Source organism: Pocillopora damicornis, chromosome 4 (genome assembly GCF_964200805.1).
Source record: "Pocillopora damicornis chromosome 4, jaPocDami1.2, whole genome shotgun sequence".
In the NCBI taxonomy this organism is placed as follows: domain Eukaryota; kingdom Metazoa; phylum Cnidaria; class Anthozoa; order Scleractinia; family Pocilloporidae; genus Pocillopora; species Pocillopora damicornis.
Window position 1 is genome coordinate 26,968,613 of NC_142673.1, and position 15,000 is coordinate 26,983,612.

A 15,000-nucleotide genomic window follows, 5' to 3' on the forward strand; every position below is an offset into this window, starting at 1 on the left:
ACGTAACAAAAGATTCTATATCATCCTTTTGTTTTTCATCTTTTCCTTTCTGTTTTTTTTTTTCGACAAGAAGGTAGATATCAAATCTTACAGTCTATAGATATAATGTCTCTAATATTTAAACATAGATTTCAGATCAAAATTTGGGTTAAAATAAGGTGATTGTATAGTTCACGGGGAAATTATGGGGAGTGGAGACTCTTGAATATTCATGATTTGCCTTGTTCCAATATTCTATACACGATTTCTCTTTCTTGCACAGAATCGAAAGGTTAAAGGTGATTGCACGCTTTTTTTTTCCTGAATAACCACTACCCTAAAGCGACCACTCTATAAATAACCGTTTTCAGTTTCTCGTTCAAATATAGTTTCCAAAACTCTCTGATATCAAACGACCACTGCTCGACCTCAGATATTTTCGAGGCCAATTTCTTTCGCTTTCTGTTCAGGATAAGGGACCACACGAAGAAGCTTATGAAATCTTTGCATTACTCATGTTCCTGATATCTTTTTTAAAGAGGAAAATGGACAGAAAACAATCATAGCATGTAATGAAGGGATTGAAAGTTTTTTGCCCCAACTCATGTTCCGCAAAAATCAAGAAAAAATGGGCGAGACTCAACAAACACTTCTGCCTGCACTAACGTGGTCGATCGCGGAGAATTGACCGTATTTACTGCGTGTGCTGACTCTTTTCTCGCTGAAAAAACCATTGTAATTTTCTCTGAAATACAGGCTAACAGACACAGTTTTTTCCAATCAAAACCTACTTAGTGAAGGGTTGATTATTTTAATATTCATTATTTTATTGTTGTTGTTTTTCGCGTTAAAGTCAAAAGCAATATAACTAGTTTAAAACTGTTTCAAGGACAGATAAAAATGGCAAAAATCAACCAGACGTCATCAACACACTATATAATGAAGACTGTAAAAAATTAACACTCAATCAGGTTCAAAGCCCGGGGTTATGTCATATTAGTAAATCAAGCAATAAGATACAAAGTCCCCTTAACATTTCACTTTATTTCAGTCACTTCTATCATCTTAAGAAGCATTTTTAGTTTATTTTTCTCACTGCCCCTCTGACGCATCCTATTTTTCTTCTACCATACAATTGTGCTTTAAACATGTACATTCCCTGCAAAAATCAAAGAAATGACAGATTTTAGTAATTAAGTTTTCATATTTTTAGCCCAACCTGCATTAAGTAGCACCGTATCTTGCGGTCACCATGTATTACGCGGTCGGTTGTCAAAGTGCCGAATTTTTTCCCTTAGTTACTGCGATTTTCATTTCTATTAAGTGGTCACTTCCATTAAGCGGTTGTGGTCACCTTTTTCTGGGTATCAGCGGCCTTTTTGTACTGACCTCCACTTGTACTAAACGGTCACACGAAACGGAACCCCTTATATAAAACTGAGAATATTCTCTAAGTAAAATCTTTAAGTAAAATCTAATCCATGTTTTTCTCCCGAAATCAATATAAGCAGCACATGTGAGCGAGCTTTAGTATATTAAGAGATCGATTATAGGGTGAAAGGGTCTGGTTATTTTTTTTTTTAATACGCCAATTCGGTCAAAGCTGCTTTAAGCAGTCAACCTGTATTAAGTGATCATCTCGGCATTCCTTTTTTTCACCGCCCAATACAGGTTTGACTTTATTACACAAAAGCTGTGACAGCTAAATGTGCCTATAAATGAGAGCATGTAAACGCGGTTAAAACCTTTTGGATTCCTACCTATGTTTAAAAATATTTAATAAAAGTTATAGACGACTCTTTGCATGTTTAAACTCGTCTGTTATACAAAGCCTACTCGAGAGTTCGGAGAATTCTTGGATGTGTGTCAGGTTTGCGTAACAGTCTCAGGTTCTCCCAATCTGCCATTGTGTATGGATTGTTATGTAAAAACGTAAAAAGTCATTCCGGTATGGCCTAATTAAAGCGATGATAAAAGTGTTTACTTCCTAACCTTTGGTAGGAGTCTCAGCAGCAAACGAAAGCCACGGGGCAGACGGCGACGTACTGCATTAATCTTGTATGTTCCTCTCCGTAAACCATATCTACACTTTACTCCTTTCAAAACCTTCGCAATGTCGGTGCATCTCACCCTCCCATTGCTTCAGACAAGAATAATTCAAGGAAAATTAGTATTAAGTCAAAGTAAGTCATAAGTCGAGGTAAAAAAAAGCAATGAATGTACTCCAGCCTAGTTGCAAACGCAGCCGGAACTTATCCATTGTCAGCCTTCTCCCCAGCATTTCATTAAGCATCCCTGACAATTCACTGCTACTCATTTACACTCCTGGGTGGAGACAGGCACCAAGAGAGTAAAGTTTTAGCCTAAGACCTGAACCTCTCGACCCAGTACACTTTGCGCCTCCCTCATCAGTTCATAGTTGTAGTGTATCATTTGATTTAAAATCCAATTACTCATATCCCAGATACAACTCGGATAAGATTTTGACTTAGCTACAACAGAGAGTAACTGTGTACTTTTTATATATACCGCTAGTCGTGCATTTCACGTCCCACACTTTAATCAATAAATTATGATATTTACTCCAATCGTTAGTGAAACGACAAGGTTTTAGAAATGTACAGTACTTGTAATAGAATTGCTAGTTTGCTTTAGGCTTTAACGACTAACGGGTAACCAAAAATGATACAAATAATATGTTGCAGATGGACAAATTTTATTTTTCACTTGTTTCACGACTAACGGTTAAAATTTGTCAAGTTTTTCGCCCTAGAGGCTAAATTCTTTGCCGTTATTCGGTTATTGGTTTACACCGTTGAGACCGTCTCTAGGGAGGCAACCTCATTAGCGTCAAGGCCGTACGTGGAATCTTCAATAACAGCAAAAGATAGAATCAGGAAGTTTCATTGCTTAACCTACCAAAATCTTCTAAGATAACGGAGCCTGCACAAGTCCCGTCTCTTCCCTTTCTTCATAATTTGAACACGGTATCTGAATGATGACCCACGCACAAATCTGGCAATTTTTACTCTTCCTCTGACAGTAAGTGTTCTATCATTTCTTCTCAAAGCATTCGGACTGAATGACAACTTATAAGGCTGGATCGCCCCTTTTTACGTGAGAGGTAGAGTAAACAAAAACTATTTAATATATTAGGAATGGAAATGGGAGTTAAATATATAAATGGAAATTTAGCAGTGGACATTCCACTAGGTGGCTCTTCTTGTCCACTATTTCCAAGTCCAAATGGAATTTGAATGATTGTTTTCGTGGAGGTAGCGAGGAAAAAAAGGAACCCAGAGAAAAACCCTCAAAGCAAGGACGAGGACCAACAACAAACCCAACCCACATGCGAGCGCTCTCACCACCGCGATATCCCTGCTCCTATAATTTCAGATGATCTTGATCAACATAACAAGGATTTAAATTGACAAAAATTTTGAAATCTTAAAAAGTATAAGATAGGTTCGAAAGTGGGTGGTATGTTCACTCGGGCTGTATGATATAGGTAAGACAGTATAATGCTTTTATGAAATTATTATTCTGTGACTATCGGTGTTCGGTTTTAAACTTGAAAAGTCAACATATTTATCTCACAAAAAATGAGATTCTGCCAGCCCTTTTCTGAGGTGTTATAAAAAGCGACACGTAAACTTTAGACCTCGTTGTCTGACGAAAACCAGCAGTATAGCAATCGAAACATCGCAATCATAACACGATTGATAAGCCTAACTCTTACTTTGAAAGACATACAATTAATCTACAAAACCACCATGGACAAAAGCCCTTTTCCTCTTCTAGACATACTGAAACAATTCTTTTGCGGTGGACAAGAGAGTGAGTGGTTAAGGATTTTGAGCCTTCAATAAGTTATTTTACATTTGAAATAAATTGAATGTAGGCTGTGGATACTTACCGCCGCAGTTTCTCACATAAATACCACCAACTACATGAGTCAAAGCGACAATGATGAAGATCTCCTTGAAAGCCATCCTTGCTGTGTCACCACTAACAGACCAAGACAGAATGGCTTGTTACAGCAGTATTGGTTACTTAAATAACCACAACAAGCAACAATAAAGATGTATGGTACTTATCAGGGTAAATTTCATTGGTAACGTATTTACACTTTTCAATTGTCATATCCTGCACCTGCAATGAAATTTATCTCTGCGGGGGAGCCATCAAGGGTTCTTCGCTTTACACCGTTAAAATCAATCTTTAGCTCTGAGTAAACATCCAACAAGGAATAAAAAAACTAATTGCATGGATTGATCAGATACTTAAAGGAAGTTTCTTGAGTAAATATCAGAAATTTTCTTTAATACGCCTTCATAGCTCCGCACCCTCTTTACTTAGGAGATGTGCCTCCTTCTAGGACAAATCTACCCTGAGGTAGGGTACTGTGTGATTTCTTTCTCAGCTATTGTTCCAACGCATTCCTTCAAAAAAGTAATGCAATCTTTTTCTGCGACAGTGACCCGTACTAAGCCAACTTTTCTGAAATCTTTTAAATTTGAGTGATGTGGCAGCGTGGATGCAGTCGTATCCAGGTCTGACTACATCTGTTATTTGACATAAATAGAACACCCACTGACGTGGGAGGCCAATGCCCTCTTTTTAATGACCTCACTTATGATTCAAGGAATTCAGCTGCACAAAGTAATATTTCAACGTCAATAATCCTCCAATGTTATCGCTTTAGGTTGTTCAAATGGACGAGAGGGGGCTTTCATTTATCGCTATCAATTTTTCGATCAATAACTGATGCCTTCTGTATTTGACAGCTTTTCTCTGAAGTTTAGCAATAATAGTAATACTCTCCGCCTTCATGGTCAACAGTCCTCAACATCTACTTGACGTTCGGCATGTAACCAATGTCTAAGTCAAATCAGTTAGAAGTAAACAACTGATACAGCGGCAGCTGTACCATTCTTCCCATTTAATCGACATGAAATATCACAATTACTGTTTAATTTTGAGATCTTACACTCCTGAAGAATATACATCTTCAAAAAGGGATTGAATATCTATATGACAAAAACCATCTAATGCACAGAATTTCTTAGCGGCCGCTAGAGCAGAAGAGATGTTTTTATAAGGTCTTTTCTAGGAAGGAGTTACCCTATATAAACCAGTTATTAGCCGCTGTTTTGGTTTGATAATGAATATCGATTTTATGACATTATGGTCTTACAAACACGCTGGAGTATAAATGTATCTGTCCCTTCAACTCCGATGGAATCAATTGAAGAAAGAATTAAGCAGCCAAAATATAACATCGATGCTGCTCTGGTTTACTCTTTTTCCCTTTTTCCTGCAACTATATATATAACATAAAATCAAATGCAACTTCTGAAAGCCAGGTTTGAAAACAGTTGTGGAGAACTGAGCGCAAACCCTCAACCATGATTCCAAGGGGTGCCTTCCTCCCAGGGGTGCGTTAATTTCCAAGTTTATCTGTAAAACAAATAAGTATGCAAGTGTTTCAACATCTTTTGCGAGGATGGTGAGCTCAAGGGGCTCCATTAAAGCACCAAAGCGTATAACTCAAGCTAGTGAAAAATAATTTCGCGTTCCCGTTTGCAAAAAGAGAAAGAGGTTGTATTATAATTTCTTGCGAAGAGAAAATGAAAAGCCGCATGCAGGACAAGGCACGAAAGAAGCTAGACTAGGATTATTCCAGATGAACGATCGACAATAATGTAGCTAAAACCCACCAAAACAAACAAAGAAAAAGTACAGTAACAGTTCTCCAAATAATTGCACACAATAACTGAACTTATAATCTGATGCCTTAATATATTCCGTGCATGATGCGTTCCATTTGGGCTAGTGTCTTGACATTTGAACTTGATTAACAAAAAATTAAAAAATGATGAGAGAAATTGCAGTTCGGCTCACTAATTCAGTGCCATATGACCCATTTCGCTCAATGGCAAATAACTGACACCATCATTGTAAATGAATATTTCGCATACATCGACTTTCATACAACACTTGGTACCGCTACCATCCAATTCAATAAAATTTGTGTTTTTCTATACATCTCTTTTGCAGTGCTGTCATCACAATGATCTTGCTACTATTGCTACTTTTAGTTTCTTGAGGGCAGGGGGGAATTGATGGCTCGTGGGATGGATTTTCCGAAACCTAGGTTAGGAGAATCCACGGCCTTTTCGAGCTTGTGTTTATGCTAATATCCGCCAGAGGTTTCGCATTCTTCACGCAGTTTGGAATATAGCGGGGTTCCTTAGCTGTATTCTTAGCAAGAGCACTTATGAGATTCCAAGTGACCAGCGTGTGGGATTTTTATCGCAATTTTAACAGCTTTTTGACAAAACGGCCAAAGCTAGGATAAAATTTCATGCAATCCACTTTATTTACTGACAGGAATTATTTTTAACTTGTTTCTCCAATTCCATTTTATAAGGTTGAGGATCTTAAAAACTTTAAACTAATCCCTTTCTCGAAAAAATCTATCCAGAACTTTCAAGTAACTTTCGAGAAATGTTCGATCATCGCTTTAAATTATTCCGCTAAAACAACCATACTGATTTTTAGTTACTTCTCGTATTTTTTTTCAGTCTCACCTATTTCTTAAAAACGTGGGCAACTGTTTTATAGGTGTGGAAAATATCCTCCCTTTCTTCAAGGTCTAAATTTAGCCGGAAGGCTCTTGGCTTACCGGGAGTTGTTCGGTGAGGATTGGGCGTAACAGCAGACTCTATATCATCCTTTTGTTTTTAATCTTTTTCTTTCTGTTTTTCTTTTCGACAAGAATCCAGATATCAAATCTTACAGTCTCTAATATTTCAACGGATATTTTAGATCAAAATTTGGGTTTAAAAAAGTTGATTATTCGAGGGGAAATTATGGAGAGTGGAGACTCTCGAATATTCGTGAATTTGCCTTGTTCCAATATTCTATGCACGATTTCTCTTTCTTGCACAGAATCGAAAGGTTAAAGGTGATTGCACAATTTTTTTCCCTGAGTAACCTCTTCCCTAATGGACTACTCTATCAATAACCGTTTGCAGTTTCTCATTCAAATATAGTTTCCAAAACTCTCTGATATCAAACGACTACTGCTCGACCACAGATATTTTCGAGGTCAGATTCCTTCGCTTTTTGTTTACGACAAGTGACTATACGAAGAAACTTATTATCACTCATGTTCCTGATACCTTTTTCTAAAGAGGAAAATGGATAGAAAATAATCATAGCATGTGACGGAGGGATTGAAAGTTTTTTGCTTCATCTGATATCATGTTCCGTAAAAATCAAGAAAGAATGGGCGAGACTCAACAAACACTTCTGCCTGCACCAAGGTGGTGGATCGCGGAGAGTTTACCGTATTCACTGCGTGTGCTGACTCTTTTCTCGCTGAAAAAACCCTTGTAATTTTCTATGATATACGGGCGACGCCCCTTTGTCTATGGTAATGCCCTACATTACATAATCACAGTGAGATATTGCTACCAGACACTGTTTTTTCCAATCAAAACCTACTGCATGAAAGGTTGATTATTTGAATATTCATTATTTTGTTGTTATTGTTTTTAGCATTAAATTCAAAAGCAGTGTAACTAGTTTAAAACCGGTTTAAGGACCGACAAAAATGGCAAAAACCATCCAGTCGTCATCAACACAGCATATAGGGAAGACTATTTAACAATTGGTTCATACGTCAGCGTGCGTTCATCGAGATATGAAGCACGTGGGAAGTTTGGAGAGCACGAAAGATGCGTAAGAGTAACTCTAAATTTCTTGCTTTCTTTCCGTCAACTGACGTATGAACCAATTGTTTTATAACATTTTCAACCCGATGGAAAATTTTGTTTCTCGAGGGATTTATTTACTGACGTGATAAGCGTGCACAAAAGGAATATGAAGTACGCTCGCGCAATTAAATTTGATCAGACAAATTTACTAGCTATGTTATAAAGAAAATTGACACTCAATTAGGTTGGAAGCTCGGGGGTATGTCATATTGGTGAATCAAGCAATAAGATACAAAGTCCCCTTAACATTTCACTTTATTTCAGTCACTTCTATCATCCTAAGAAGTATTTTTAGTTTATTTTTCTCACTTCCCCCTCTACGCATCCTATCACGGTATTTCCCCCACTAAACAAACGTGCTTTGAACGTGTACATTCCCTGCAAAATCAAGCAAATAACAGAATTTAATAATCATGTTTTTATATTTTTATCTGAACCTGTATTAAGCGGCAAAGTATTTTGCGGTCACCCTGCGGTTGGCAAAGTCTGGACTTTTTTCCCTTAGTTACTGCGATTTTTATTTTTATTTTTTATTTCTATTAAGTGGTCACTTCCATTAAGCGGTTGTGGTCACCCTTTTCTGAGTATCAACTGTCTTTTTGTACAAACTTCCACATGTAATGAACGGTCACATGAAACAGAACCACTAATAAAAAACTTAGAATAATCGTCAAGTAAAATCCAATCCATGTTTATCTTCCAAAATCAATGGCAATAGCACATTTGAGCGAGCTCAATTATAGGGTAAAAGGCGTGGTTTTCTTTTTTTCTTTTCTATACGCCCATTCGGTCAAACTTGCTTTAAGCCGTCAACCTATATGATTATCTCGGCATTCTTTTTGGGCGCCTACAGGTTTGACTTTATTACAATAAGCTGTGGCAGCTAAATGTGTCTATAGATGGGAGCATGTAAACGCAGTTAAAACGTTTTAGAATCGTGTCTATGTTTAAAAATGCTTTATAGTATATTTTCCGTGTTTAAAATCGTCTCAAAGCCAGCTCGAGAATTGAGAGAATTCTTGAATGTGTGTCAGGTTTGCGTCATAATCTCTGGTTCTCCCAATCTGCCCTCGTGTTTAAATTGTTATGTAAAAACGCAAAAAGTCATTCCGGCATGGCCTAAAGGGAGGATAAAAGTATTTAATGTTAACTTCCAAACCTTCGATGCTAATCTCAGCAGCCTAAGAAAGTCACCGGGCAGAGTGCGACGTACTGCGTCAATATTGTATGTTCCTCTCAGCAACTGACCATTTCTACACTTTGCTCCTTTCAAAACGTTCGCAATGTCGACGCATTTCACCCTGCCAGTGCTTCAGACAAGAATAATTCAAGGAAAATTAGTATTAAGTCAAAGTCATAAGATGAGGTAAAAGAAAAACATTGAATGTACTCCAGCCTAGTTGCAGACGCAGCCGGAACTTATCCATTGTAAGCCTACTCCTCAGCATTTCATTAGGCATCCCTGACAATTCACTGGTACTCATTTACTCTCCTGGGTGGAGACAGGCGTCAAGAGAGTAAAGTTTTAGCCTTAAGACCTGAACTTCTCGACCCAGTCCAGCGCACCGAACATGAGGTCTTTGCGCTTCCCTCATCAGTTCATAGTTGTAGTGTATCATTTGATTTAAAATCCTAATACTCATATCTCAGATACAACTCGGATAAGATTTTGAATTAGCTACAACAGAGAATATCTGTGTACTATTTACAGATACCGCTAATCGTGCATTTCACGTCCCACACTTTCATAGATAACTTATGATATTTACTCGAATCGTTAGTGAAACGACAAGGTTTTAGAAATGTACAGTACTTGTAATAGAATTTCTAATTTGCTTTAGGCTTTTACGACTAACGATTAATCAAAAATGATACAAAAGATAGGTTGTACAAGGACAAATTTCGCTGTTCACTTTTTTCACGACTTACGGTTGAAATTTGTCAATTTTTCGCCTTAGAGGCTAAATTCTTTGGCGTTTTACGGGTATCGATTTACCCCATTAGGACCGTCTCTAAGGAGGTAACCTCATTAGCGTCAAGGCCGTACGTGGAATCTTCAATAAGAGGAAAAGATAGAATCAGGAAGTTTCATTGCTTAACCTACCAAATACTTTCAAGACTATACTTCTTGCACACTTCCCTCGGCTTCCCTTTCTCCCAAACTTGAACACTGTATCTGAATGATGACCCACGCACAACTTTGGCAATTTTTACTCTTCCTCTGACGGTAAGTATTCTATCATTTATTCTCAAAGCATTCGGACTGAATGACAACTTATAAGGCCGGATCGTCCCTTTTTATGTGAGAGGTAGAGTAAACAAAAACTATTTAATATATAATATGAAATTTAGCAGTGGACATTCCACTAGGTGGCTCTTCTTCTCTATTGTTTCCTAATGGAAATTGAATGTTTTCGTGGAGGTAGCGAGGAAAACTGGAAAATCCAGAGAAAAACCCTCAAAGCAAGGACGAGGACCAACAACAAACCCTACCCACATGTGACGCTTGCCCGACAATCGAACCCAGGCCACAACGATTGGAGGCGAGCGCTCTCACCACTGCTATATCCCTGCTCCTTTAATTTAAGATGGTCTTGATCAACATAACAAGGATTTGAATTGACAAAAATTGTGAAATCTTAAAAAGTATAAGATAGGTTCGAAAGTTGGTGGTATGTCCACTCGGGCTGTATGATGTAGGTAAAACAGTATAATGCTTTTATGAAATTATTATTCTGTGACTATCGGTGTTCGGTTTTAAACTTGAAAAGTCAACATATTTATCTCACAAAAAATGAGATTATGCCATCCCTTTTCTAAGGTGTTATAAATAGCGACACGTAAACTTTAGACCTCGTCGTCTGACGAAAACCAGCAAAATAGCAGTCGAAACATTGCAATCATAACACGATTGATAAGTCTTACTCTTACTTCGAAAGACAAACAATTAATCTACAAAACCATCATGAAAAACAACTTTTTTCCTCTTCTAGACATACTGAAACAATTTTTTTGCCACGGATAAGAGTGAATGAATTAAGGATTTTGAGCCTTCATTAGTTTTTTTCATTTGAAATAAATTGAATGTAGGCTGTGGATATTTACCGCCGCAGTTTTTCACCCGGGCAGCACCAACTACATAAGCCAAAGCGACAATGATGAAGATCTCCTTGAAAGCCATCCTTGCTGTGTCACCACTGACATAGCAAGACAGAATGGTTGATTACAGCAATACTTTTTACACTTAAATAACCACAACAAGCAACACTAAAGAAGTACGGCACTTATCAGGGTAAATATCATTGGTAACGTATTTACACTTTTCCTTTGTCATATCTTGCACCTGCAATGAAATTTATCTATGCGGGGGAGCCATCAAGGGTTCTTCGCTTTACACCGTTAAAATCAATCTTTAGCTCTAAGTAAATATCCAACAAGGAATAAAGAAACTATTTGCATGGAATAATCAGATACCTAAAGGAAGCTTGTTGGGTACATATCATAACGTCATGACTTCTCACCCTCTTTACTTAGGAGATGTGCCCCCTTCTAAGGTGCTGTGTGGCTTCTTTCTCATCTATCATCCCGACGCATCCCTTCAAAAAGGCACTGCAATCTTTTTTCTGCGACAGCGATCCATATTAAGCCAGTTTTTCTGAAATCTTTTAAATTTGAATGATGTTGCAGCGTGGGTGCAGTTGTACCCAGATCTGACTGCATCTGTTCTTTGACATAAATAGAACACCCACTGACGTGGGAGCCCCATGCCCTCTTTTTAATGATCTCTCTCATGAATCAAGGAATTCAGCTGTACGAAGTAATATTTCAACGTCATATACCTCCAATGTCATCGCCCTAGGTTGTTCAAATGGACGAGAGGAGGCTTTCAATTTTTTCGACCAACAACTGATGCCTTCTGTATTTTGACAGTTTTTCTCCGAAGTTTAGCAATATTAGTAATGCTCTTCACCTTCATGGTCAACAGTCCTCAACATTTACTTGACGTTCGGCATATAACCAATTTCCAAGTCGAATCAGTTAGAAGTAAACAACTGACACAGCGGCAGCTGTACCATTCTTCCCATTTATACGACATGAAATATCACAATTACTAATTTTGAGATCCTACGCACGTGAAGAATATGTATCTGTCAAGAGGGGATTGAATTTCTATATGACAGATTTCTGATAAAGACTTAAACGAGGAGATATAAACATGCTGAAAGAAAAGCGAGTATCTCGCCTCTAATATATGTAGAAATTATGCAAAAGTATGTTTCTCTTTTACATATTTCGTCTAAAAGATAAATGAAAAAAAAAGGAATTGGTTGGATGATGTTCAGTTTACGAATCTGAGAAGGTTTTTTAAGTCGCTTTCTTAGCTGAGGGTCTTAATGGGGTTAAAATGGCCAAAAAATTAGCCATTAGGCGGAAAAATTGACAAAATGTAACCTTTAATCGTAATAAAAAAAAACTGACTAAAAAAATTTTGGTTATAAGAATGAAAAGATGTTTACCGTTAGCCTTAAATTAGCCACAATTTCAACCGTTAGCCGTAAAAGCCATCACCCTATTGTGTAAATGCGTGACTTTCGAACTTGCGTGACATTTGCGTTACAGTTGGCCTTTGTGCCATTTGATTCCTTTAAATAGTTTTTCTCGCCTGCTTTCATTAATCGCCTGTTCATGTTCGGAGTGCATACAAAGTTAATTTATAAAGTGTGATTTCAAGCCACCGGCGTATAGGGACTGATATGTAAGTTGTTTTCGCTTTTTTGTTGTTTATCTCGTTTCGAGCAAGCTCTTTCGTCCTTATTTGTATATATATTTTGTGTTTGCCGTAGCTTTTGGTTCATTTATTAGTTCCTTTATTATGTTAGATTCATTTACGCTGTTAAGTCGCCACGTGTTTAATTGAATACAATCTATTATATAAGTCCCTTCTTTAATTCGTTTACAGTTTACGAGATTGATTAAAGTTATGTCCCTGTAATATATTCCCTGGATTTGGTTGGCATTTTTCTCCGGTCACGATTTTCTTGGCATTTCATCGAGCCTTGATGTTCGTTTGCCGCAACAGTAAAATATCACCAATTGACGCCTTTGGCTGGAATTAAAATTCGTTGAGGATGAGCGATAGTGGTAGTCGATCGCCTCGAGCTACAGTTCGAAAGATCCTCTCATTGGAGAAGGAACAAGCAGAAGTTGAAATTCCGAATGAACTATGCGATTTAAGAGATCTTAGTTTAGACGAAGCCAATAGTCCTCGTGGCAGGAAACACGATCCTCCCAATTTGAGAGAACCGCACGAGCGGACTTTGACTGACAAAGGCAGAGCCTATCAATTGGAAATTCGCGCTTTAAAGAAACAAGAAGTGGAAAACAAATTGCGTAAACATTTTGGAAGAATTTACTCATTGCTTGACTCCCACCCGGGTACCGAAGAATTAGAAAAGGAAAGACAAATCCTGGATGTAATTAAAGAGGAACTTAACCAGGCATACCGATCGTATGACGAGTTACTTGATGATGAAAGCGCTAAAGGTGCCGCTTACCGATATTTCGATTTGTGCGATCGGGAGTTTATCGAATGTCGAGTGCGACTATCCGAAATCCTTCGTTCAGTCGAACAACGAGAGCATGAAAAATTCGAATCTAATAGGCAAGAAACTGAATCAAGCCGTTCTGGAAGATCAAGGGTTTCAGGTTCTTCAAGATCTTCTAGGTCGTCGGTCATGTCAAAGAGAGTAGAGGCGGCGACCAGAGCAGCGAAGCTAAAGGTCGAAATGAAGTACCTGGATCAGGAAACCAATTTAAGAAGAATTCAGCTGGAAAGGGAGATCGCCTTGGCAGATGCTGAAGAGGAAGCTATCAAATTGGTCATGAACGAAGAAGTGAAAAATGGTATAGTTCGCAAAGATATGAAATCCGATGAGAGATTCGAACAAAGTTTCCGCGAAGCTAAATTCGATGTCGGAAAAACTGTCATAAAACATGAACCTTCATTGTTGAGACCGGAAGCACTTCCTTTCGCGCCGTTGACGCCGCCAATAAGACCAGCCGCTAGTCGAGTAAACAATTTCGCTCCAAAGCGAGACGAGCCGACAACACATCAAGAAGCGACTCTTAAACAAATAGTCAGTCTCCAAGCGAAACAAGCGGAATTAAGCGCTCTAATTGTCAACCAGCAAAGAGCTAGTACGCTTCCTTCTCAAGAACCGCCTGTCTTTAAAGGAAGTTATTTCGATTACCCGACATTCATAGCTGCCTTCGATGCCATGATAGATAAGAAAGTTGACTCAGAAAAGGATAAACTGTATTTTTTGAGCAAGTATACTTCCGGCAAAGCCCACGAAGTCGTAAAAGGTTTCTTGACCTGGGATTCTGACCAAGGTTATGAAGAAGCTCGTAAGCTCTTGGCTCAGCGCTTCGGCAACCCATTTCGAGTAGCGGAAGCTTATAAGGCTAAGTTGCGAAATTGGCCGCAGATCGTCGAAGGAGATAGCTCCGGTCTTCAAGATCTCTCTGATTTTCTTGTCCGTTGTGAAGGAGCCATGCAGTCCATGAAGTACATGGAAGATCTAAATTCAACAAGGTTACTACAGGAAGTAAGCACAAAACTACCCTTCAAGTCAGGCTCCAGGTGGTGTCGCCAAGCACGTGATGTCCTGAAGAAAACGGAGAGAACGGTATCCTTCCACGATCTAGTAGAATTTGTCAGAGAAGAAGCAGATCTCGCAAATGATCCGGTTTTTTCTCCCGAGGCGTTGAAAAGTAAAAAAAACAAGGCGCCTGACAGAAGCCCAGCAATGAGAAGTCAGGGAGCAAACAGTTTTGCATCGTTTTCCTCTCGTACCCCGCCTAGGGAGAGCAGAGGAAGGCCTAATGCAGAGCAAGAGCCGAAACAGCAAAGTTCGTGCGTCTTCTGCGGCGGTAACCACCCACCTCACAAGTGCGGAGAACTAAGCAGGAAGAGCATTGACGAGCGCCTGGCACTGGTTAGATCGAAAGGCCTCTGCTTTGGATGCCTGAAAAGGGGTCATCAATCGAAGAACTGTCGAGCTAGGTTAAATTGCGAGAAATGCGGTAGGCAGCATCCGACTCCACTTCATGACCCTACGTATAAAGAAGGATCTAGCAAACAGAATACTCCTGAATCATATCGGCCCGATCCGGTCCAAAGTCATCAAGTAAGTGCAGAGGTCGCGAACGACGACAGTACAATCTCCAACCCCAA

At 38.7% G+C, this 15,000-nt stretch overlaps 3 protein-coding genes across 4 annotated transcripts in view; 1 reads left to right on the forward strand and 2 right to left on the reverse strand.

The window, feature by feature from the left end:
* Positions 1 to 1,003: 1,003 nt before the first annotated feature.
* Positions 1,004 to 4,180, reverse strand: LOC149047470 (uncharacterized). Its single transcript, XM_089203512.1, has 4 exons — positions 3,896 to 4,180; positions 2,899 to 3,088; positions 1,972 to 2,119; positions 1,004 to 1,138 (listed from the first exon to the last, which is right to left on the reverse strand). Exons 1-4 carry the CDS (start codon positions 3,969 to 3,971, stop codon positions 1,058 to 1,060), a joined length of 495 nt encoding a protein of 164 aa, XP_089059638.1. The 5' UTR covers positions 3,972 to 4,180; the 3' UTR covers positions 1,004 to 1,057.
* A 3,820-nt stretch (positions 4,181 to 8,000) lies between these two features.
* Positions 8,001 to 12,336, reverse strand: LOC149047471 (uncharacterized). Its single transcript, XM_089203511.1, has 4 exons — positions 10,869 to 12,336; positions 9,868 to 10,057; positions 8,923 to 9,073; positions 8,001 to 8,141 (listed from the first exon to the last, which is right to left on the reverse strand). The coding sequence occupies exons 1-4, from the start codon at positions 10,942 to 10,944 to the stop codon at positions 8,055 to 8,057; spliced, it is 504 nt and encodes a 167-aa protein (XP_089059637.1). The 5' UTR covers positions 10,945 to 12,336; the 3' UTR covers positions 8,001 to 8,054.
* A 5-nt stretch (positions 12,337 to 12,341) lies between these two features.
* LOC149047472 (uncharacterized) overlaps positions 12,342 to 15,000 on the forward strand; it is a 7,404-nt gene continuing 4,745 nt past the window's right edge. For both annotated transcript variants that reach the window (XR_016185754.1, XM_089203510.1), the window contains exons 1-2: positions 12,342 to 12,519; positions 12,724 to 15,000. The exon at positions 12,724 to 15,000 is cut by the window's right edge. Coding sequence is in view for 1 of the 2 variants with exons in the window: in XM_089203510.1 (XP_089059636.1) it covers positions 12,893 to 15,000 (2,108 nt within the window). In the remaining variant the exon portion in view is untranslated. The remainder of the gene's footprint in view (positions 12,520 to 12,723) is intronic.

What these genes read in the sequence shown, in the direction of transcription:
- LOC149047470 (XM_089203512.1), bottom strand. Translation starts at nt 3,971, where the DNA reads ATGGCTTTCAAGGAGATCTTCATCATTGTCGCTTTGACTCATGTAGTT. An exon ending in CGTTATCTTAGAAGATTTTG is followed by an intron (nt 2,120 to 2,898) that starts GTAGGTTAAGCA and finishes TCTTGTCTGAAG; the next exon opens with CAATGGGAGGGTGAGATGCA. An exon ending in TGCTGAGACTCCTACCAAAG is followed by an intron (nt 1,139 to 1,971) that starts GTTAGGAAGTAA and finishes TGATTTTTGCAG; the next exon opens with GGAATGTACATGTTTAAAGC.
- LOC149047471 (XM_089203511.1), bottom strand. Translation starts at nt 10,944, where the DNA reads ATGGCTTTCAAGGAGATCTTCATCATTGTCGCTTTGGCTTATGTAGTT. An exon ending in TATAGTCTTGAAAGTATTTG is followed by an intron (nt 9,074 to 9,867) that starts GTAGGTTAAGCA and finishes TCTTGTCTGAAG; the next exon opens with CACTGGCAGGGTGAAATGCG. An exon ending in TGCTGAGATTAGCATCGAAG is followed by an intron (nt 8,142 to 8,922) that starts GTTTGGAAGTTA and finishes TTGATTTTGCAG; the next exon opens with GGAATGTACACGTTCAAAGC.